A 24,523-nucleotide genomic window follows, 5' to 3' on the forward strand; every position below is an offset into this window, starting at 1 on the left:
TACAGTCATACCTCATGTTACATTTGCTTCATGTTACGTTTTTCAGGTTGCGTCCTGCGGCGACCCAGAAGTACTGGAAAGGGTTACTTCTGGGTTTCACCACTCGTGCATGCGTAGTAGTGCTAAATCATGCTTTGCGCACAAGTTCCAAATTGCGCTGCACACCTGTGCAGATATTGCACTTCAGGTTGTGGGCTTTTCACATTGTGAACGGGCCTCTGGAATGGATCCCATTCGCAACCAGAGGTACAGTGGTGCCTCGCAAGACGAAATTAATTCGTTCCGCAAGTCTCTTCGTCTTGCGAGTTTTTCGTCTTGCGATGCACGGTTTTCCATAGGAATGCATTGAAAATCAATTAATGCGTTCCTATGGAAAACGCCTTCCCCCGACCTCTTCTGGGGGCGGCATTTTAAAATCACCCGGGACAGCGGAGGACTTCTCCGCTGTCCGGGGCGATTTAAAAGCCCCTGGGAAGGCAGGCAGGGGGGACAAAGGCTTTCTCGCCCCGCCGCTCGGCTTCGGGACATCGTTCCGATGCCGGGCGGCGGGGGGAGGCTTTCTCGCCCGGCCGCCCGGCTTCGGGACATCGTTCCGATGCCGGGCGGTGGGGGGAGGCGTTCCTGCCCCACCGCCCGGCATCGGGACGATGCCCCGAAGCCGGGCAGCTGGGGGAGGCGTTCCTGCCCCACCGCCCGGCATCGGGACGATGCCCCGAAGCCGGGCGGCTGGGGGAGGCGTTCCTGCCCCACCGCCCGGCATCGGGACGATGCCCCGAAGCCGGGCGGCTGGGGGAGGCGTTCCTGCCCCACCGCCCGGCATCGGGACGATGCCCCGAAGCCGGGCGGCTGGGGGAGGCGTTCCTGCCCCACCGCCCGGCATCGGGACGATGCCCCTAAGCCGGGCGGCGGGGGGAGGCTTTCCCGCCCGGCCGCCCGGCTTCGGGACATCGTTCCGATGCCGGGCGGCTGGGGGAGGCGTTCCTGCCCCACCGCCCGGCATCGGGACGATGCCCCTAAGCCGGGCGGCGGGGGGAGGCTTTCCCGCCCGGCCGCCCGGCTTCGGGACATCGTTCTGATGCCGGGCGGCGGGGGGAGGCTTTCCCGCCCCGTCGCCCGGCTTCGGGACATCGTTCTGATGCCGGGCGGCGGGGGGAGGCTTTCCCGCCCCGTCGCCCGGCATCGGGACATGGTTCCGATGCCGGGCGGCGGGGGGAGGCTTTCCCGCCCCGTCGCCCGGCATCGGGACATGGTTCCGATGCCGGGCGGCGGGGGGAGGCTTTCTCGCCCCGTCGCCCGGCATCGGGACGATGCCCCGAAGCCGGGCGGCGGGGGGAGGCGTTCCTGCCCGGCCGCCCTGCATCGGGACGATGCCCCGATGCCGGGCGGCGGGGGGAGGCTTCAAAAGCCGTCCGGGGGCTTTTAAATCGCCCCGGACAGTCCCGGGGCGATTTAAAAGCCCCCGGTTAGGCGGGCGGGGGGGCAAAAGTCTTTGCCCCCCCTGCCTGCCTTCAAAAGCCGTCCGGGATAGCGGGAAGCGCTTCCCTGCTATCCCGGACCGCTTTTAAAATGCTGGCGGTGGGGAGCAAAGCCTTTCGCCCCCGCCGGCCTTCCTGGACCTCTTCTGAAGTCCGGAGGGGGGGAAAAGGCTTTGCTCCCCACCGCCAGCATTTAAAAAAAGGTCCCCGAGATTTCCCTATGGGCTTTCGTCTTGCGATGCAAGCCCATAGGGAAAATCGTCTAGCGAAGCGTCGCAAAACCCGAAAAACCCTTTCGTCTTGCGGGTTTTTCGTCTTGCGAGGCATTCGTCTTGCGGGGCACCACTGTACCACTGTAAATATTACCTTTCAACACACACACACACCCTACTCTCTAGCCCAGGCATAGGCAAACTCGGCCCTCCAGATGTTTTGGGACTACAGTTCCCATCATCCCTGACCATTGGTCCTTTTTTTAAAAATTAAATATTTATTAAGTTTTCACAGATTATATAAAGACAAAACAAAACAACAATACAAACAAGCACAAATCAAACAGAAACAAGTATAATTTCATTCCCTTGTTTTCAAAAACCTCACTTCCCCGACTTCCTCATACCTTCCCTTTCTGTATTCCAATTTCTAATCAAAGTTCAGCAAATCCTTTCCTTTAATCGACCATTGGTCCTGGTAGCTAGGGATCATGGGGGTTGTAGTCCCAAAACATCTGGAGAGCCGAGTTTGCCTATGCCTGCTCTAGCCTCTATCCAGGCAAGCAAGAGTCATTCAAAGGCAAATTCCAGCCAGGCAGAAACACTCAAGGGGCATATGAAGCAAAGCCAGTGAAGGGGGTGGCCTAGAGAGAGAGCAGCTAGGGAGAGTCCCAAGAACCAAACAGAGGCCTAGAGTGCCACATTTGGCCCTCAGGCCTGAGTTTCCCTTCCCTATTGAACTCAGTGGGACTTTCTTCTGAGTTAGTCCTGTTAGGCATTGAGAACATCTGTGGCAGAGTTGGGGATCCTTTAAGCCTCCAGGTGTTGTTGAACTCCAGTGACCATCAGCCCCAGACAGCATGACCAATGTTCAGGGATGATGGGAGTTGTACTCCAGCAACATTTGAAGGGCCATGGTTTCTTCCCCATTTGTGGTCTGTTTGGTTTCAAATCTTGGCTCAGTTCAAACTTAAATATTAGCCCACAGACAAGACTGTTGGGGAAAGACTAGACGATTTGTACTCTGGAAGGGAGGAGCTAAAAGGAGAGGAAATCACATACTTAAGGGCTGGGCTGCATTAAGCATCCTCTGGCCCAAAGAATTAGCCAATGTGAAAAAGAGCTATCACTGCAATCCTATATATGTCTACTCAGAAGTAAGCTCACAAGTAAGCTCTACTGAACAGCCAAAGAGAAAACGAAATGATAGTACAGTTAGGACAGAGAGAACTGTGACATAAAAGATGGGAATTAAAAACACAAATCTGGATTGGATGAGGTGCCACACAAACCAAATGTAGAAGGGAAGGGATGCTTATAAATTTAGTTGTTCTTATCAGCAGATGGTGTTAAAAAGGTGCATGACCCATATCAGTTGAACACCTTCATTATACAGTCATATCTGAGCCGGAAATGACTTTGGGCGTGGGGCGTTGAAATAATTCTTGCTGCTGTATGCATAATTTGAATATTGCCAAGGATGAAATATTTACTTAAATATTTTCTTGCAATGTAATCTGTAATCTGTCATAGAAGTGCTGCAGAATCTAGACTCTCAACTAGTCTTTAAAAAGCAACAACCACAGTATCTTCAGTTCATCAACCAAACCCAAACATTTTTTAAGCACTATGTAGTTATCATGCTTATAGAACTATCTGTGACTGAAGCTGTCATCTCAGGTGACTGAGAGTAGACCTGGCAGGAAGCATTTCGGTTTGTTTTGAAACCTATGCCAGAACACTGTCAAATTTCAGCTATCTCCATGTTCAGCATAATCAGCCATGATTCATTTTGGAGCTCTATGAATGAAATGCATAAGTAATACTGGAACATTCCTTTACCTATGAACCTTTCTGGGCAATTTTAACGCATTGTTTGATTAATATCTGAGGCCTACAGTTTTTGTTCTTATCTGGAAAAGAAATGGCATCTGGCCCTATATGGTGATTAGAACTGTCAAAAAACATTGGGTTGAGACCTTTATGTATCGTGCCAGATTTTAACTTTATAATGCTGTTGCACTAGTTCGTTTTGGATTAGTATTGTATTTTATATCTAGTGCCAAATGTGAATATATTTTATTGAGTTAGCTACATTTTGTCTCAACGTAAGCAAAGAAAATAATGGATGCTGTATTATCTGGCTAAAAAGAGATTGATTTTGCAACAGATTGCTCTCTTTCTTTGATGTTGCAATAATTCAGCCATCCAGAAAGGGCTGAATAGTAACTGAATGCACAGTTATCATTAAATTCCATTGTTTTACTTTCACAGGTAGCACTGCATGCTTGTGGTGTGGCAACAGACATGGTGATTGAACGCTGTGTCAAAGCTCATGCAGCGTTTGTTATCTCTCCATGTTGTTATGGCTTCATTCAGAACACAGCCAAGTTTGCATTTCCGCAAAGGTCAGTGGTTTGTTGACATCAGTGTGTATGTGTGGAGAGGAACCTGGGTTGACATGTATGGCATTGACTACAAAGGCCCACAGTTCTATATGAACTTACTAGTGAGTAAGCTCTGTTGAGCTTAGTGGGTGGTATTCCCAAAAGTGCTTCTGCTAGTGCAAAAAATAAATAAATCTGCTTGCACAATGAAACTTCCCCTCCTTCTCCTCTCGCCATGTACCGCTGTGCCCTCCTCAGATCTGCTCCAGAGGGTTGGGAAAAAATCCAAAAGAGATGTAGGTGGTGCAGGCAACACACAGGCAGAAGAGTGGGATAGGGAGCTTCATTGCAGCCCAAAGTCCTTGTGCTAGCAAACTACTTTGTTGGATACCACCCACTGGAGTTTACTTTTGAGAAAACTTCCAAAGGATTGCATAGGTAGTAAATGTGTTGGTCCCACAGAACAAGAAAAATACCCAAGTCCAACAATACCTTTATTTTTAACACCTTACTTAAAGTGCTAGAAGACAGATGTCAAGTCATGTGTAGCTCCACCTTAGGCTCAGATATTTAGAAGAAGACATGAGAATAATAGGTTTGTTGTGTTGCCTCTGTTTAAGGGGAACAGGTAGTCCCAAAGATGAGTTACATCCTGCTCATTGTCACAATGGCTGAATGTGTCACCTAGAGCTATGACTTCATAATTCTAGCTGTAAAGATACATTTCTAATTGTTCTGCAAATTACCAGTGACATTTCTGAAATGGAAGTTAGTAGCAGCTATAAAAAATACATAATACATGCCTGCAATAAAGATCTCTCTCAGTATGCTTGCGTCACATTCTGTTTATCGTTTTGTTCAGAGGCTTAATTAGCCTCGCCTAATCATCCATGCACACATTATTTTTAACATTTATTACACCCACAGTTGTAAACCTTGGTTCTTTTAAATAAAGCCGTTGATCTATAAAATAAGAAACTTCTGCAATGCAAATCCCATGATGCTTTCTCAGAAATAAGTCTCAGTGGGGCTCAGTCAGGATTGCAGCCGTGATGCACCTATGAATGGACCACAGAACATAGTAGAAGTCAAGTAGTGCTTCAGGTGCAAGAATTCTGAGTGCCTGATCATATACCTTTTCATACAGTCATATTATTTTTATTGGATTGAAAACAGTCCTCTCACTTTCCAGTTGTAATCTCTTGACTTTTGTGATTCACTGGAGTACACAATATTGTGCAGAGAAGGAAATTAAACTGCATGTCTCTGTTTCATTCTTTATTATAACAGTTCTCAGTAGTTGGTACAACACCAGTGGTAGACAATCTGCAAAGAAACCTTTTATCTGCTTCATTTTTCTCTGTGCAGTTTCAAAGATAGCCCTATGTAGAACCAGTTCATGTGGATGGCTGTGGCACAACCATCTTTCTCTAGGAACAAGTGCACCGGGCCCACCAACATGTGCAGCAAACCTGGCTACAGCCACCATCTGACTAGTTTAGGAGCAATGCTAGTATGTTCAAAAGTACTCCCGAGTTGCAAACCTGATTCTAAAAAGGGTATAATCCCAACCAATGCAGACTGAACATTGAATCCATCATCAGCCCTATGTAGGATAAATATATTAAAAGTCAGATTCTTGCTTTCAGTGAGTCAGTAGCAGTGACATGATACAGCCCTATGCATTTGTTTAGCACTTAAAATATCTTAAATGATAAATGTCTGTAAGTGATAAAACTTGGCACATTATAGACATTTACTAAAAAAGAACAGAAACTCTCAGTAGTGTCTGCTTCTGGATCTTGTTCAACTTCCAGATAACAACCCACCCAAGTATTTGTTTAAAATTCAGCCATATGCCTTAAAGACTGCATCTATTTTAAAATCGTCGTTTCTCATGGTGATCAAATCCATCTTCTTTTCTATTTCAGCCGTCAGTTCAAGGAAGTGTTATCCTATAAGGTATGCAAAAGGTGAAGCTGTGGTTTAGAATTTCTTTCTGTGCCCTTTTCTGTGTCTTTCCGTATGGTTTGAGTGGAATGGGTAATTCTTTTTTAATGATAGGGTTAAAAACACATCAGAATACGGAAACTTCACCATTGCATTCCATGTGTTCCTTCCTCTTTTTTCTTTTAGTGCAGGAAAAAGACATTTCGTAAATACAGTATGGAATACATTTCTGTGTGTAGTTTAGTTTATATCTCATTTTTTAGTTTCAATAATTTCTAAAAGTAGATGACAAGATCATTAAAAAAAATTAAAACAACTATTTATTAGTTAAAACATAAAACCATGAAAAGAACAATGATAAAACAACTGAATTGTTTCACTATAAAAGAACCATATTCATCCATCAAATATACATAGATGTCAAGAACCTGTTGAGCCTTCTAGGAGTACTTTCTTCCTAGTCTGCTCCACTGAATATTTTGGATAGGCCTGAAGGCTTTTGTGTGCATTTTTATGCCAGTTTCCCATTTTTTAACCGTTTTCCTTCTTTATGGCTGCTATTTCCCCTTTTCATTTGATTTACTTCTATCCAGATTCAATTTGGACAGTGATAGCTTGAAATTGCTTTATTTTTCTCCCAATTGTATTTGAGATGTAGTTTTCGTAGTGAACAGCATGTGAACTAATAACCACATTTTCATAAGATGGGCGGCTGAATTGCTTTTGGCACAAGTAAGCCTAGTGACATAGTTACAGAAACAAAGAGTTTAAATAAAATAAGTAAAAATAAATTTTCATAATAATTCCTGCCAATTTGTTATGGACATATAGATGAAGCTCATCACCCACAATGAATGTTCCATTCATTTCAGCAGAAGCAAGCGCTTCATGTGTGGAATGTTTCTTTCCATTGAAACTTGCTCCAAAATGTAGAAGATAACCATGTATAATTCAGCTCACACAGATATGCTTTGAGGTCTTTCTAAGAATACATAAAGAGCTATGTTCTGCTTTCTTTCTGGCTTGTTGAAAACCATATTTTACTTTAATGCCCTATTTGGCTAGAAAATATGACATATTCATTTGAAAAATAACTTAAATATTATTTATAGTATATGCAGGCAGTATTTGATGAGGCCCTAAGCTACTGAAGGTAATGGGGCCCTTTATATGTCCAGCTGTCCTTTGTCAACAACCAATTGTCACTTTTTTGTGTTGAATATGTGCTATATGGTAATTTATGAACCTAATACGTATCTAAAGCCATTTGCACATAACAAATAGGAGCCTACACAACACAAAACACTGATGCTGTATGTAGGTTTTATTTTATTTGTTTTTTATCTTATATTTTGGAAATGTACATCCAGTTTTCTTTTCTTTACATTTTTTGGGGGTGCCCCAAGAGAGTGGGGCCCTAAGCTATAGCTTGTTTAGCTCATACATAAATCTGGCACTGAGTATATGCATCCTTAACTTTGTCTAAAACCATCACATAGTTCACTGGAAAATAATAGTTGATACATTTTCCATTGCATTACATTTCCAACCTTCACATAAATTTTGAAAAGACTGTATTTTATGAGAAAAATTAATGCAACCTTTTAAATAGAATATAACAGATATGAAATCTCCACAGGTTCTAAGAAGCATATTGTTTTAATAAATTTGTATCAGTTGATTTTTTTAAAGAAGAAAACTTGTGCTAAGAAGCCCCTCTAAAATCAGTATTGTATTATTTGCATGGACGTAGACCAGATGGTATCTCAGTTCAGTGTATAAATTTATAATTTTTGGTTCTGTAGGCTTTATATAATATACAACTTTGCATATTGGATTGATATATTTTCAGTTACTGATGTGTTGCCAAAAGTTGGAATGTGGTGGCTAGACACTGTGTCACTGTCTCCATAGTTCATCTTAATTTTCTGTTTCCTTTTGCTGGGAAATTCAAGGATTAGTGTCAAGTAAAACCGAAGCGTTATTATAGAGACTTGATGATTCCCACCCACCCTATTCAAAATGGCAACTGTGGCATCCCACCGTGAAGACTCAACTCACCGCTGACCTTTTAGAACAATTTGTAGCAAGTTCTCTTTTCTCATGGGAAATAGTATACACACATTTCAGTTTGAAACTGACTATTCAGTTTGAAACCTATTAGGGCACATAATGGGAAACAGCCTTTAAAGGAAAAAGAATTTGGCCAGGGTGATTTTGATTGGACAAGCAATGGCGCATATGAGATTATGCTTAACCCATACCTTGCCTGCCATTTCTCCCCTTTTCCCTCTCCTGAAGCTGAATATTGCATATCTTGCGCTCTATGCTATCCCAAATACCTTTTTGGTGTTGTTTTGTCAAGGTACAGGAATAGCACCCTTCCCATAGTTTCTAAAAATATTCTCTGTTAAACAAAAAGACTAATTTATTTTTAAATCCTGATAACTCTGCATATTTTCAGCATTCCTGTTTCCTTCTTAATTTATTTAATTGGATTTTAGCCATCTTAGGCATTTCTTATAGAAAGTTGGGGTTAAAAATGCAATACAAATATTGCGTCAGGACAATTGTTACGTAACAAAAAACAAAGAGTGTAATATCCAACTGTAATTTGGAAACCTAAAAATTCAAGAAATCCTGCGAAATTAAAATCCCTGTTGTTTTTAAAAAGCAGAATGGGAGGATTTGTCGTTTGTAAATGGTATTACCTAAATTCCTTCCAAAAGTGTTTTATGTTCTCACATACTTATCTCCATCTAACATTACAAATAGCTCTGTCAAGATATACAGCTCTGAAATGGTTCTGATTGCTGTGACTTGGCACTTGAAATTGCAGCTGTCCAAGCTAGTGCAGCTGTCAGCCAAAGCACTGTTATGGCATTTTTCTTTCCTTTTGCACTCCCCCCTGTCAAAAGCATAATCACCTCTAAGGTCTAGTGTGTGTAAAAGTATCTTATAAACCATGTCACTGTGGGTCATAAGATGTGATCAGCGTAACCTAATTGTGGTTCACCAGGTGGGACTGATAGATTTTGTAGCCTAATTCTATGATTTGCTGTACAAAGGAGAACAAAAAGGCCTGGGTACAAGAGCTCTTTGGGCACTGCAGTGTTGTGAGTCTGGTGTTGCAGTAGCAAAACACTGGGAACATAATATGATCCTTGCTGGATTAAGCTAAAGACTCATCTAGTCCAGCATCCTTATCTCATAGAGACTGACCAGATGCCTATGGGAAGTTTGCAAGCAGAACAGAAGTCTCTCCTCGCTTGTTGGTGTTCAGAGGCACAGACAGACAGAACATAGTCACCATGGCTTAAAGCCTTATCCTCAAAGCCAGATTGTCCAAGTTGTTGACCACCATTACAATTAATGGAAGTGAATTTCATAGTTTATGTGCTGCATGAAGAAGTACTTTCTTTGCCTGTTTCCCATCTCGCCTGTGTTGGTAAAGCTGCATGGTACAAAGTTTCCACGGGTCAGATGTGATACAGATGCTTAAGGATCTAACTACAGTGTTGAAAAAGTCCACACAGCTCATACCAGGCCATCTTAGGCTAATTTGAATGCTTCAGTTTATACCCTCTACTAGCATCCCTTTCATTGGTGTCCAGATCTGATGTCATGCCAGAAGGACCTGTTCTGAATAATATTGCATAGCAAAAGAGGCATCTCCAGTCAATATTGGGGGCTTCAGATGTACACAGTCTCCCAGTATGTGCTACTATGGTGCTAGTTTGGAATAACGTAATGGAAGAAGCTAGCAATATTTATCTCTCTGTGTGTTTTTTCTATTCTAGGAGCACATGATTCTTTGCCGATTTGCTGATCAGACAGCTGTCCAGCTTCCCCCTGAACGCAGGCAAATAGGTACGCTTTTCCATAGAGCAGCTGTTGTGTAGATTACATACACTCTACTTGGTGATGTACTTAGCTTACTATATATGGGTTGCCGTGGCATGCTTATCAACAAGGAATGAAAGTGCTGGTTTCTCAGAACACACAGGGAGATGTATTTAGAGATACAGTGAAATAGTTTTCTTTGTTGAAGCTCAGTTTAAATCTGGGGTTGAAAGTATCACACAGTGATACAGTGAACATTCATCTGTTACTGTAGTCCAATAAAGGAGATGATAGAATTTGAGAAACATGCTAATGTTCTCTCTGATGCCATTGGGAGCTAGTAACAGTGCAAGGGAGCTACTATAGTGCAAGAGCTGGAAAATCACCCGTTTAAATCTCACATCAGCCATGTACTAAATAAATGGCCTTAGGCAAGCCCAGTACTCTAGTAGCCTTAGTCTGGAGAACTTTAAAAAGCATGATAGAAATACAGTGGTACCTCGGTTTAAGAACAGTCCGGTTGAAGAACGATTTGGTTTACAAACTCCGCAAAACTGGAAATAGTGTCCCAGTTTGAGAACTTTACCTCGGTCTAAGAACGAAACCCAAACGGTGGAAGGGCATTGGCAGCAGGAGGCCTCATTAGGGAAAGTGCACCTCAGTTTAAGAATGGTTTCGGTTTAAGAACGGACTTCCAGAACAGAATAAGTTTGTAAACCGAGGTACCACTGTATTTTAAACAAAATAAATAGAATCTGAAAAGGGTGGTGGCTTTTATGAAAGTTTTCTTCCTTTTTATGAAAGTGTCCCTCTTGCCAAAAAAAGGACAGTAACAAGGACGCAATTACAAAGGATGGCAATCGATCTAGTGGAACCTTTTATAACAGAGGAAGAGTAGCTGGCTGGGATCCACACAACTGCATAGCAAGTTCCATATGCCCAAGGAACCTTTGGGCTTGTGTTTCTCTTTTACAGCTGTTCAAATGTCTTCAAATGTCTTAGGTGGGCTGATGTTCTAGGGATTCCCCTGCGAGTTTTACTTGATGCCAAAGTTTTTTTATTTTCAGCACCAGATAAAGGTCTTTTTAAAACATGGTCGGGCACTATAGGTCCTTTTGTTTTTATACTGTTTTCTTAGACTCAATGGCTTCTCTGCCTTTTTAACCAGTTCTACTAATTTGTTAGTGTTTTTATATTAGAGTTATTTTTTCTCGCAAGCTACTCTGGGAACTTTGTTGGCTCGTAAATGGGGCATTGATTTTCAAAAAATAAAGACAAGGTGTTTGGAACAAATAGACAAAAGAGGGTTTGATACTGTTGCATGTTTTGAATACAAAATTCACTCCGAATGTATAACAGGCAGTAAGAAGAAACAATGTCTATGCATCTAAACCATGGGTAGACAAACTAAGGCCTGGAGGCCAGATCTGGCCCAAACGCCTTATCAATCCAGCCCGCAAACAGTCCGGGAATCAGCATGTTTTTACATGAGTAGAATGTGTCCTTTTATTTAAAATGCATCTCTGGGTTATTTGTGGGGCATAGGAGTTCTTTCTTCCCCCCCCCCCTCAAAAAATATAGTCCTGCCCCCCACAAGGTCTGAGGGACAGTGGACCCTGCTGAAAATGTTTGCTGACCCCTGATAACTTCTGTGGTGGCTAAGAGTACAACAGGAAGCACTGAGGACTTGAGATAATCTTACCTATTTTTTCACTAAAACTGGCAAAACTTTAAAGGCACTCCTGTATCTGGAAAGGAAAACGTGCTGACAAGGTCACAGCTGTGAGTTCAAGAGGTGCCACTCCACCAAATGGGAGTGGGCATTTCTTCAGCCCTTTGGTGATATGGGAAGGAAATGTATCACTTAATGAGGGTGGAGTGGATGGCTATAAATGAATCACAGTGTCAACTCAGCATTTCAGGTAAATTTGATGTTGTGACACTATAGTACTTCTACCCCCCCCCTTTCAAAGATAAAGTAGGGAGAGCAGACATTTGTGAACCACAAAAATGATCTCTCACTGGCATTTTTGTTCTTCTCCTTGTTTCTTCTGAAGATATACTTGACATCAGGCTTATTCGCTCCATTAAAAGAATCTCTTCCGTTTCAGTCATCTTTCTTCACCTTTTAAACTTGCTAATGGGCGTGTGGTTGGTGAGGATTAAGTTTTGTTTTCAAATGACTAGGGTAAAGGTCAGATCAGATCAGCACTAACCACATGCTCTGTTAGAGGCAGAATCAGATCGTGAGATTCTACATAAGGTGTACTATTTAGCTTGTAATTTTGAGCATGCTTACTTGGGAGTAAACCTCATTGAATTCAATGGTGCTTCTTTCTGAAAAAGACACACAGGGTTGCATAGTTAAAATGGTCACCACCACCATTGCTTCGTTTATTATAAAGATGATTGTTTTTGAATTAAAGTTCCAACCCAAAATGAGGATCCTGAGATCACATTAAGAGTAGCCAAATTGTGTGTGATTGCCATAAAACTTAGGGAACAAGCTGTGCTATCGTAATGATTAAGGTTTTAAATAATAATTTTAGCTTATATGTTAGTGACTAAGTTTTAATTTATGTATTTTTAACTGTTGCTGTATCTGTATTGTCCCTGTTATACCTAATTGCAAATTCAAATGTATCCCTATCGTGTTCTATGACTTCCTTGATATTGTATGTGGTCTGGAACTGGTCTGTGACTGAAATAATAAAATTCAACCCAAAATGGAACAATACAAAACAATACAACAAAAATATCTTTTCTACCACTGCACCGCTACTCATTCTTTACCAGTAATCATATAAAAATAACTTGCAGCACAATCCAGTGTGTTTCTGCTTGCTGAATTTAATGGGGCTTACTCCCTGGCAAGTGGGTATAGGATTCCAGTATTAGATGTTAAGATAGTACAATCTACCTACATAAGAAGTTGCAGATATATGCTGTTATGTGTAACAAGTCCACTTTAAACAAATGCAGAATAAGGACATTTAAAAATTCAATTCTATTATTTTAAGGGAGGTGGCATATTTAATTTTTTCTTTCGTATTTCAGAGTTCTTCAATAACTCAACATGCTTATTTTATCCATAATATAATGGGATATTTTGCCCATATTGTATTCAACATTCTGTGGTTAAATGTTAACAATGTGTTATTTTAAAATATAAAAATAAAATTTTAAAATGTTTTAAAATAGTCAAATGTTCAACAACAGCAACAGTGCAGATTATCAGCAAGAATATTAATTAGCAACAATATTACAAAACGTTCTTGCAATTAAATATGAGTGCTCTAGTCAATATTGTCCACCCTGGCTAGCATCAGTTGTGTTTCAGCCAGAAGTCATTTTTAACTGGTAATGCCAGGGATGAATCCATGGACTTCTGCATGTCTTCTAACACTGAGCCACACATCTTTCATTTATCGTAACTTAGTATGCAAACATCAGCCCTTAATCCGTCTCACTGGTTACACATCTTTCTACTCTAAATATTATAAAACAGGTGGGGAGAACCTTTGGCACTCTAGAAGTGGCTGAACTACAACTCCCATAAGGCCCAGTAGGCATGGCCAACGTCCATGAATGATGAGAGTTGTCGTTCCTCAACATTTGTTGTTGTTTAGTTGTTTAGTCATGTCTGATTCTTCATGACCCCATGGACCAGAGCACGCCAGGCACTCCTGTCTTCCACTGCCTCCCGCAGTTTGGTCAAACTCATGCTGGTAGCTTCGAGAACTCTGTCCAACCATCTCATCTTCTGTCATCCCCTTCTCCCCTGATCTTTCCCAACATCAGGGTCTTTTCCAAGGAGTCTTCTCTTCTCATGAGGTGGCCAAAACATTGGAGTCTCAGCTTCAGGATCTGTCCTTCCAGTGAGCACTCAGGGCTGATTTCCTTAAGAATGGATAGGTTTGATCTTCTTGCAGTCCATGGGAATCTCAAGAGTCTCCTCCAGCACCATAATTCAAAAGCATCAATTCTTCGGCGATTAGCCTTCTTTATGGTCCAGCTCTCACTTCCATACATCACTGCTGGGAAAACCATGGCTTAAACTATACGGACCTTTGTTGGCAAGGTGATGTTCCTCAACATAAGGACGGCGAAATGTTCCCTACACCTGCTATAAAAAGACATTTCAGTTGTATTAGAAATAACCAGATTAGGAAATTATTCCAAGTTGCATTAATAAGCAAAACAAAGGTCTGAGACACTGCAAAATATATACTGGCACCACTGCTGTTAATGATTGATACCGAAATGACCATATTCACTATTGTTACAATTGATGCTAGGATACCTGTTTTCATCAGTGGGTGTTGATGCTGAAATATACATTTGCATTTGTACTATTACAATAATTATGTGAAAGTGTATATGTTATTTGTTCTTATTTTTAGGTAAACACTGCATGGGACTGGTGGATCTGGACCGGGCTTGGGCAGTGGAAAAATGCAACTACTCTGCGCAAGTGATATCAATGGAACCAGAGACATGTTCCCCAAAGAACAACTTGATAGTGGGTGTCCCAATTTAGTTCAAACGGCTTTTCTGATCAATTTGAATTAATAATCACTCCTTGTGATCAAAGTCCAGTAACATTTTGGAGATACAAACTGCAGCTGTGAAGCAGACAGTGCACATATTGAATCCATTGTCTCCAAAATAAGGAAGCAGAGAGGAAAGGGGTTGGCAGTGGGGCTGCTTGCAAAGCTTCCTAAATCCTCCTTGAAATGTGTGATTAAATGACAGCTGGTTCTCAGAGCAGGAATATCCCAAAATGTCTATCTGCCCCCACAGTAATACCAATAAAGGTTTTTTTTTAAAAAAAAAGCTTCATCACTGGCAAGGTGATTTCATTTCCTTTTCTATGAAGATAGATCTTGCATGTTCGAAAACAGATTTTGCAAGTATTTTTGTACTCAGACTTTGACTATACTAACAAGGGTACTCAACTCTCATCATTAAAATCTAGTAACATGCTTATTCTGCAACCATGCTAAGAATGTGAACAATAAAGGTTTTTCTTCTTCTCCCACAACATTGGGAGACACTCAGTGAGTTAGAATGTTGGAAGATTCAGAACAGACAAAAGAAAGTACTTTTTCATGCAGCACTTGGGGCTTATCCACACTTCCTCTAGTCTTGCTGCTTTCACCTGGAGAAAACCACTCTAGCTTTCAGTTGGAGCAAACGGCAATTCAGGTTTTCTCTGGATTTATGTTTGCTCCGATTTAGAGCTAAAGAGTGGGTTTTCCTTGGGAAATGAGTGGGGTAAGGGGGGGGGGCGGAATGCTTGGACTACTCAAACCTCTCCTTTCTAGGCACAGGACAAGCAGAAGTGTGGACAATTCACTCCCACAAGGGGCAGTAATGGCCACCAAGTTGGATGGTTTTAAAAGAAGATTAGACAAATTCATGGAGGATACGTCTTATCACTGGTTACTGCCCATTATGGCTTTGCTCATAGTCAGAGACAGTATGCTTCTGAGAACAGAATACTGGACTTGATGGGCCTGAGCCAACAGGTTCTTCTTATGATCTTATGCCGACTTGCCACAACAGCAATTTAGAGAACTTTCTCCGACTTAATTAACTGTAGAAGTCATTAAGGAGCATGATCCTTGGTTTAGCTTTATAGTTTCCTTTTGTCTTCCAAGCCCATTCTGCATTTGGAAGCACCTACACTTTGGAACTCCCTGCCTATTGATATCAAGCAGGCAGCTTCACTGTACTCTCTTTGGTGCCTGCTAAAAACATTCTTGTTTAGAAAAGCCCACCCAGATGCTTAGAAAGTTGAGGTAATTTTAATCTGTTTTAGTATTTTAACTTTTGTGTTCTTTAAGTATGGTTGTAAATTTTTCTTGATTTTTATAGCTTTACTTTTTTGTAAACCACTTTCAGGTGTGTTTTTTACAATCAAGTCGGGCATAAATTTTATGAAATAAATTAATAAATAAGCAGTGCTGTGGTTGTGCAGTAAAAGTATTTATTTGCGAATAATTCATCTGTTGCTTTTTTGTATAAAGGCAACACCTGTATGCATTTTCTTAAATTTATTAAGCAAGCCTATAGAAATCACACTTCATTTTAAGGACTTCTCACCATCTAATGAGATCTGATATATTGCTTCTTTTTGCACAATTTTTAGTAATGCACAGAAGATGGTGGCTGCTGTTGCTATAACATTTCAGCATGTTATTTTCTACCAAGTTTCTGTTGTGCTTGCTGTCTTTAATCTCAGCAATTTTCAATTCACTGTTGTGTTTCTGAGATATAAATGCATGTCCAATGCACATTATTGTTGTGCTTAAATTTTTTATCCTGCTGGATATAGGACTGATCAACCCACGAAAATAATATTAACAATCATGTTATCTGGTAGATGTTTTCAGAGCAAAGAATGCACAATTGGTTTTTCCCCTTGGGCAGCACAGTTTCTGGACAGAGGAGTCCTCTTAGTATTAGAATTACTTCACTTCTAATTAATTGTCTGACCTTACTTTTCCAAGTAATTCTTCACACAATCGTTTGTAAGCATTGCAAGATGTAAAGTACAAAGGGTTCTTTGAATACCAGATCTTGCAAACTATGCAAATATGAAGGGGGTCTTTGAATATCAGATTTTTAAGGGATATGGGAAATAGCCAAGGAGCATCAAAGAATGCCCTGTTGCTAGTTCCTTAATATGTGGAGGCGCAAATGTGAGCAGTGAAATCTTGGAGCTCCTGTGTCCTGGCACTCACACTTTGCAATTCTTTTCCCAGGAAGGTGTTCTTACCCATCACACTGGGCATCTTCAGCAAATTAAAAAAAAATTGCTTTTTAAGAAAGCAATTTGCTTCTATTATCCTTGGATGATAAAGTGTTCCGTCTACAGTTATAAAATATTTGCATTCTCAATGTTGCTCCAATTCTTTTGTTTAAACGTTGCATGTTTTAATGCCCCCTGCCATGTGTATGATTTAAGAGGAAGGAAAAACATAGTAAGCCACTGGAGGAGCCTTTGCTTGGACTAAGTATACCAGAGTAAAATTGACAAAATAAATATAAGCAAAACCAAATGTCCTTCACACTCTCAGAGGTGTTTCATCAGAGGAAATGGATCAAAACTAATAGTAAACATGCCATGTTCATAGCACTCTGTTCATAACCAAACCCTTATCTGCAAAAGTGGAGATAAGCGTTTCTGTATTTAATAGATGACTACTGCAGAGCGTAACACAGCAGCACTTATTTAGTATGGTTTTAAGCCATACTATGACGTATGTTGCATATAATGTGACAGAGTGGGGAAACTAACCTGGCAGTGAAAATATGGAGCAAATAGTCATTGGTTTAAAGCCAAACTAGACATCACATGGCAGATGTGAGTAACAATCTCCCAACTATTTATTATTTTCATTATCATTAAATGAAAGGAGGGGACAGCAAGCAACAGTCTTAAGTGGAGGAATGGTGAAAGAGAGCCTGCTTAAACCTTCCCCTTCAGTTGGTTTTCAGTTCAGCACACACAGCCCAACACAATTGGAAAAGGACCCATTGAGCTCACCATACCCACAAACCATTTCACTCAAGACTGCAGCTTCCTGAGGCTTCACTACAAAAAGGAAGAAAAATATTGGAAGACAGTTCTGATAGCTGCATCTGTCACGCAACATCTCACCTGGCCCTAAGCCAGATCTGTTTGTTTGGGGGTTTGCAAATCTAGAAGTTTTATGGGGCATTCCTACAGTTCCACTGTATTTACTGGGGCTTACTCCCAAATTGCATAGAACTGAAGCCTTGCAACTCAGTCCTATGCATATTCACTCAGAAGTAGGCCCCACTGTGTTCCACGAAGCTCACTCTTTACAAGCATTATCAGTTTAATTTCTCAACCAATCAGCAGGAGCTTAATAAGAAGGCCCCAATTTTTATCAGCGAAAGCTAAAAAAGTGAAGTTGAGGGCTGAAGACACACTTTGTTGTTTCTGGAGATGTTTGGATGTGCCTTTGTAATATGAAATGAAATTAAAGATAATTCAGACCCTATGAATGCATAGCTGAAATTAATAAGTTTTTGCCCCAATGTGCATCACTTTACACTTGTTTTACATGGAATTTCGTTTGTAATTTTACTGTCTGCTCAGTTTGGAAAACTCCTTTGGGGGCTCTTTGTAACACCTTTTGGTTTTAACCACCCTGAACAATTTAGTATCGTCAGCTTAAAAACTGATTCCCAAATACTAAAACTAATGGATCACAGCTGCCAAGTTAGGAAGTAGCATGGTCAGAAATATTCAAACAGAGAAGAATTCAGTTGGGAACTTAATCTGGGACATGTGTAAACCTAGTGGCATGGTACTATCAGAACTGAAAAGGCAACAACATATTTAAAGTTTGGTACAAGGGTGATAAGTAGGGATGTGGGTGGCGCTGTGGGTTAAACCACAGAGCCTAGGACTTGCCGATCAGAAGGTCGGCAGTTCGAATCCCCGCAACGGGGTGAGCTCCCATTGCTTGGTCCTTGCTCCTGCCAACCTAGCAGTTCGAAAGCACGTCAAAGTGCAAGTAGATAAAAGGGTACCGCTCCGACAGGAAGGTAAACGGCGTTTCCATGTACTGCTCTGGTTCGCCAGAAGCAGCTTAGTCATGCTGGCCACATGACCCGGAAGCTGTACGCCGGCTCCCTCGGCCAATAACGCGAGATGAGCACTGCAACCCCAGAGTCGGTCACGACTGGACCTAATGGTCAGGGGTCCCTTTACCTTTACTGTACCTTTTTACAAGGGTGATAGCAAGCAATGTATTGTCCTCTTTCCTGCAGGTCTACTCCATTAACAGTGTATAAGTTACAAAGGTGTGTCCAAAAGCTTTCCAGCATCTAAAGAGAAATGTGATAAGGCAAAAGGCTCTTGATCCTACCTAGCAGCCACCTAGCAGAAACAGAAAAAATGTTGGGAGATTGGCATCAACTCTAGGAGGGAACCCTGAACCCTGTCAACACAGTCACAGCTCAGGTACTCAGTAGAAGGGGGAGAGAGAAGCAGATGGCTAAGCAAACAGACTGACAGATATCTCACATGCACTGGTAATGACATTTCAAAAGTGACAAGTCTGGAGAACAGCCAGCAGCTGTGAACAACATGGCTGTAGAAAATCAGGTCCGGGTGCACAGTGGAAGTCCTTGGTAAATTAGACATGGTAGAATATTTTACAGATAGGTCACAGTGCTATGCAAGAGCAATTTAACATTGGAATGTTAAGTAGAGGATTTGCTGTGGACACCACCTGATGTGTATACACACAGCCAATAAGACCCTGGACACAGCTCAGTGTCTCTGGGCAAGAAATCAGCTTGCTTTATCTTGCCACACTTTTTGTCTCTGGTATGCTTGTTTCCTTTGCCTGCTTTAACTCATTCCAACTTGGCATGTGAATAAGGAGCCAAGAGGAATATTTGCCAGTGTCACCACTGAATTTGATTTGTTTGCTTGCTGCAATGCCTTCGATGTGTATTTCCTCCCAAGAGTGCATGATCCTACATATTTCTGCCTGGATTCATTTCTCTCTGTCTGGGATTAGAAAAACCCAAGCCTTTCCTAAAAGCCATGTTTTATTAGTCATTCTGTGTTGTGTATTTACTAAAACAAACTGATGAAAATCTTACAGTATGCAAGACATGCAAGGTTTGTGATGCTCTGAATCGCCTCACTCTGACCCTACTTGCTGGAATCACAGTGCAACATAATTTCAGAATCTCTTTATTTGGCATTTTCTATGTTTGTTTCCCATAATGCATCAACAACTGGAGCTTGTGTTTAAATTCTTGCATGGTTTCCCAGTCCACACAGTTTGTAATTTTATCTGCTCAACTATGTGCTTTGTGGGTTGTTTATTTTTTTCCATATGATACTCGTGTTCAAACCGAGGTCATGGTTTAGGGTGTGTTAGCAAAGCATTCCATGGATATATTTTCAGATTGGTAAGTGGCTTTCAAAGCATTTTCCCCCTTTCTTTTTATTATTAGCTTCTAACTTGCATTCTGGTATTATGTTCAGTGCCACAACTATGCATTATGAAGACGGATGAGATGACCCCACCAAATTTATTTAAGCTCAAGCTACACAATATCTGGGGGATCCAGGATCAGAGCTCTCAACTTATTTTCCTAAAATGCATCAATGGGTGAAAAGTCAACCACAAGGGAGGGTCTTTGATCCTGTTCTCTTGCATTGATGAAGCAAAGCACACACACTGACATAAGACACAGAGGGGATACTTTTGAGAGTATTATGAATTGCCTTGCTGAATCAACACGACATACAACTAGAAGAAGAAGAAGACGAAGAAGAAGAAGAAGAAGAAGAAGAAGAAGAAGAAGAAGAAGAAGAGGAGGAGGAGGAGGAGTTTGGATTTGATATCCCGCCTTTCACTCCCTTTTTAAGGAGTCTCAAAGCGGCTAACATTCTCCTTTCCCTTCCTCCCCCACAACAAACACTCTGTGGGGTGAGTGGGGCTGAGAGACTTCAAAGAAGTGTGACTGGCCCAAGGTCACCCGGCAGCTGCATGTGGAGGAGCAGAGACGCGAACCCAGTTCCCCAGATTAGGAGTCTACCGCTCTTAACCACTACACCACACTGGCTCTCTAGTTCAGCAGTGTCTTCTGATTGGCTGCTTGTATAATGGATGGGGAACCTGTTGCCCTCCAAATGTTGGACTCCCAACTCCCATCAGCCCCAACCAGCATAGCTAGTTGACAGCGATGATGAGAGCTGAAGTCCAACAACATCTGGAAGGTGGCAGATTCTGCATCCCTGCTGTGTAAATTCACAAGTAAGGCATGAAGCTGATCATAGAATTGTAGAGTTGGAAGAGACCCTGAGGGTCATCAAGACCAACGCCCTGCAGTGCAGGAATCTCAACTAAAGCAGCCATGGCATCAAAACATAGACCCACAACATCTAGCAATTTGAAGTGTACTGCTTCTGAGCGTTGTATGCCTACTGCCTCCACCCCATTTCCATTAGTTCTAACTAGAATGTATATACAGGGTCAACTACCCATCTCACAGGACCCATGCAGTGTCCCCTCAAAGGCAAGGCATATAGGCTGGGCCAAACATTAATAGGATCATGATCTCCCAAAGCAGGGAGAATTTCTTGTCATTCCAGAAGTAGATGGGATGCAAGCTGCCAACTATAGCTCCAAATGAGTAGACTACAGATGTGTGTCATTGGGAAGACCTACAAACATAACAATGCAGCTTGTGTAGAAAGTGGTTCTCCCAAGTTGTGCAGTCTTTGACTACATAGGTGTGAGCAGTCATGATTTCACAGACCCGCCTCCAAAAGGTTTGGTCAGTGGAAGCTGTTGTAAAACACATGGTTAGCCAATGCATCTGACACACACACCATAAAGTGCACAAGTCTGAATTACGAATTCATAAATTGGCATGTGCCAACCTTGATGGAGCCATACAATCTCCACTGCTGCCACCACCACACCCATGAAAATTTGTGCCCTGTTTATGGCAGGGTAACTAAGCACAGATTGGGCAGAACTCTGGGTTGTAGGTGGTTACGATAGACACTATTACTCACAAAGCATCTGCATGGTCCTTTGTGCATATGTGCATGTGCTTCCCCACATGGAAAAGCTGTGCTGGAATTTAGCCAGTTACATCTTTTTCAAGGAGTTATCTGCCCTTTGCTATTTGGCTGAACACTTCATTTCTGCATCCTTTCCCCTTTAGATACTTCTTTCTCTAAACCAGGGGTCACCAACCTTGTTCTAGTGAATGCTTTCACTGCTGACCCAGGGCAGGTGCCCTGGACTTTGACTTTTATTTTTTTAAAAAAAACAACCAACAAACCTCTAGTCCTCCTAGGTAGGAAGTTACGGGGCAAAATGTGGGTAGCTGTTAAGAGATTTCTGTGAAATAAGACTGGATGTTGTGAGCCACCTAGTATATTTTTGCAGGAACCCATTGCTATTGAATAGCAAAAGTACCAATGTGTTTGTGGTGTGTGTGTGTGACATCAGTGTGTGATCTCCAGAATCAGGACACAGGTGACTCCCCATGGTAAGCATAAGGTTCTTAGGGGGTGGCTCTCTAATGTTCTGCTATGCCAACAACAACCACCTTCAGTTATTTTGTGACTGGCACATCCAGCACTCTCTCAAATCCAAATTGAAAAAGTTGGTGGTTCCTGCTCTAAACCCCTTTACTAACGACAGCAGCAAAACCCATGGATGTTGCATGTTCCACGCTTACTCAAAACGTATCTTGCAAGACCACAACATCCATTTCTGTAACCTATTTTACAAGCGATAAAGCAGCAATACAATATCAAAAGGACAAGGGATATCAATATCAAGTGTCTGGGGTTCAAAGGACAATGTCTGGGATTCAAAAAGCTGCTTAGATTCATGCAAGGGGCTTTGTCCTAGCAGAGTTGGCTTATTGGTTTTGGGTTTTTTAGCAGCTGACCTCCTTGCAGTCTTGAACCTCATCTCAGCTGCAGGCATCTTCCAGCCAATGTCAGGTGGGATTCATTGGGTGCCTGAGAAGGGCAAACACATAAAAGATTTAGTTCCAGGTAGGTAGCCGTGTTGGTCTGCTGTAGTCAAAACAAAATAAAAAAAAATTCCTTCCAGTAGCACCTTAAAGACCAACTAAGTTTGTTCTTGGTATGAGCTTTCGTGTGCATGCACACTTCTTCAGATACTTCTTCAGATACACTTCTTCAGATACTTCCAGCTCCACAATTCTATGACTCAAAATGTGTTTTGAGGTGTTGTTCTGCTTTTATAATAAATTTATGGAGTTCTCGCATAGCATACAGTGGTGGTGCTGCTGCTGAAACGATAACAGGGTTCCAAAATGGTCCCTGTTTGGTAGAATAAGTTCTCCATTGCGGTGCTGAGAAGTCTGCATCTGCAATTGTTTTTTATAGATGGAGATGGTTTCGAATGGTTTTAATTGCTGGCTGTTTGTAGGTGCTTTATCACTCCCTGGTGAGAGGCAGGGAAGGACAGAGATTTAATGAATGGTGGTGGGAGGGGAGGAATAAGTAAAAGAAACAAATAAGAAGTTCCGCCTCCCAGCCTGCGCTCCTCTTCCCCGCTGCCAAAGGAGAAAGAGCCGCGGGGGAAGGTGGCGAGGTTGCTCTCGCGTGCGCCTCTTTCGTTGGTGAGCGGCAGCGCCGCCTTCAGAGCGCAGCGTCTCCTTTGCTTTAGGAAGAGGGAGGGAGGAAGAGAGTGAGAGAAAGGCAGGGACGCAAGAGAGAGAGAGAAGGGGGCTCCCTCCTCCTGTTGCTGCTGCTCGTGGACTTCTCTCTCTTCTTCCGCCCATCCCTCCGCCAGCCAGGATTAGCAACAGCCCCGAGGGCACCCGGAGTTCAGTTTACAGCGCGCGCTTGGCTGGGAGCGCCTCCGAGAGGAGAAGGAATCCGTGCGCCTTCGCCCTCGCCGCCTCGCATCCCTCCCCAACCTGCTGCCGTCGTTTCTATTGCTAGAGACGCGCCGAGGCTACTCTCCTCCTTTCTCTTTTTCTCTCCGTCTCTCTCTCTCTCTCTGTCTTCCCTTCCCGACCATGGATTTATCCCTGAGGTTAATCATTCTGTCCTGGCTCTACCTGGAGGCTTTAGGGGACTTTGACGGAAGGTAAGCGCAGACTTTGGACACTTTGGACACTGGACCGACGGGTGGGCAGATGGATGGGGAGGCGAGGCGAGAGAGACCCAGGGCGGCGGGCGGGCTCAGGCTCCTCTGGGGGACCTGGGGGTCCCAACCTGCCAGCCGGGGAGACTCCTCGTCGTGACACATTCGCCCCACGCTTGCCGGAGAGGTCAGGGCTCTTTCCGGAGTGTGCAAGGTACAGATCTGGCGCTTGGCGCGCGCTCGGCATTCTGGAAAAAACACACGCGGCAGACGCACCTGCAAACCCCAACTGCAGAGGGCACAGGAGCATAATGTAATCAGTAGAAATAAGGGAAGGGGGAGGGTTAGTTTGTTCCCCTTTTCCCCATGCAGTAACAAATATGGGGCAAATATGGGGCATTGACACACAGAGAGATGGCTTGTTTCACGGAAGAATGAGTCAAATCAGGAACTTCTGGTGCACAATTTAGCCTGCAATCTGAAGCTCACTTGCCTGGGAGTAAGATCCGTTGATTTACTTCTGAGTAGACATGGCTAGGATTTCACTGTCAGTTTCACTACAGCAGTTTTCTTGGCCTGGGGGGCTGCATTTGTAAGAATGGGTTGTTTTCTATCCTATTATTTATCAGAGCATATTATTTATAATACTGTAGTATTGATTATGTTAAACACAATCTAGGTGTGTTTTATTTGAAAATAACTTCCATTTTTGTTCTCCGGAACTTGCCTTTGAGTAAATGTGTGCACAACTGAACTACTAATCTAGACTGATTCTTCCTTATGGGCTTTTAACTGTAAGGGCAACTAAAAGGGTGGATTCCTGTTACTGTACTTTCTTAGAGCCGGTGGCAACGATTTAGTTGGGGGTTCTAATCTGGATTAGGAATTGTACTGCATATGAAACCAAAGGAAAATTGCTCTGGATTAATTGACAGGAAGAAGACAAGAGTGTGTGGCAGTCATATCAATGGATGTTGGCTGCATTCCATGGATTTCTTTTTACATGA

General features: G+C 42.5%; 2 protein-coding genes across 6 annotated transcripts in view; both read left to right on the plus strand.

The window, feature by feature from the left end:
- Positions 1-14,703, plus strand: part of GSTCD (glutathione S-transferase C-terminal domain containing) — a 62,567-nt gene extending 47,864 nt beyond the window's left edge. For both annotated transcript variants that reach the window (XM_081925009.1, XM_081925010.1), the window contains 4 exons: positions 3,962-4,095; positions 6,006-6,036; positions 9,825-9,894; positions 14,271-14,703. In XM_081925009.1, coding sequence (XP_081781135.1) covers positions 3,962-4,095; positions 6,006-6,036; positions 9,825-9,894; positions 14,271-14,407 — 372 coding nt within the window. In that variant the 3' untranslated portion in view covers positions 14,408-14,703. The remainder of the gene's footprint in view (positions 1-3,961; positions 4,096-6,005; positions 6,037-9,824; positions 9,895-14,270) is intronic.
- An 8,304-nt stretch (positions 14,704-23,007) lies between these two features.
- Positions 23,008-24,523, plus strand: part of NPNT (nephronectin) — a 61,813-nt gene continuing 60,297 nt past the window's right edge. The window contains exon 1 of one of the 4 annotated variants that reach the window (XM_081925005.1): positions 23,008-23,519. In XM_081925005.1, the coding sequence (XP_081781131.1) occupies positions 23,449-23,519 (71 nt within the window). In that variant the 5' untranslated portion in view covers positions 23,008-23,448. The remainder of the gene's footprint in view (positions 23,520-24,523) is intronic. The other 3 variants (XM_081925006.1, XM_081925007.1, XM_081925008.1) reach the window with 3 other exon arrangements.

The sequence above is a fragment of the Podarcis melisellensis genome (assembly GCF_964234715.1).
Source record: "Podarcis melisellensis genome assembly, chromosome: 9".
In the NCBI taxonomy this organism is placed as follows: domain Eukaryota; kingdom Metazoa; phylum Chordata; class Lepidosauria; order Squamata; family Lacertidae; genus Podarcis; species Podarcis melisellensis.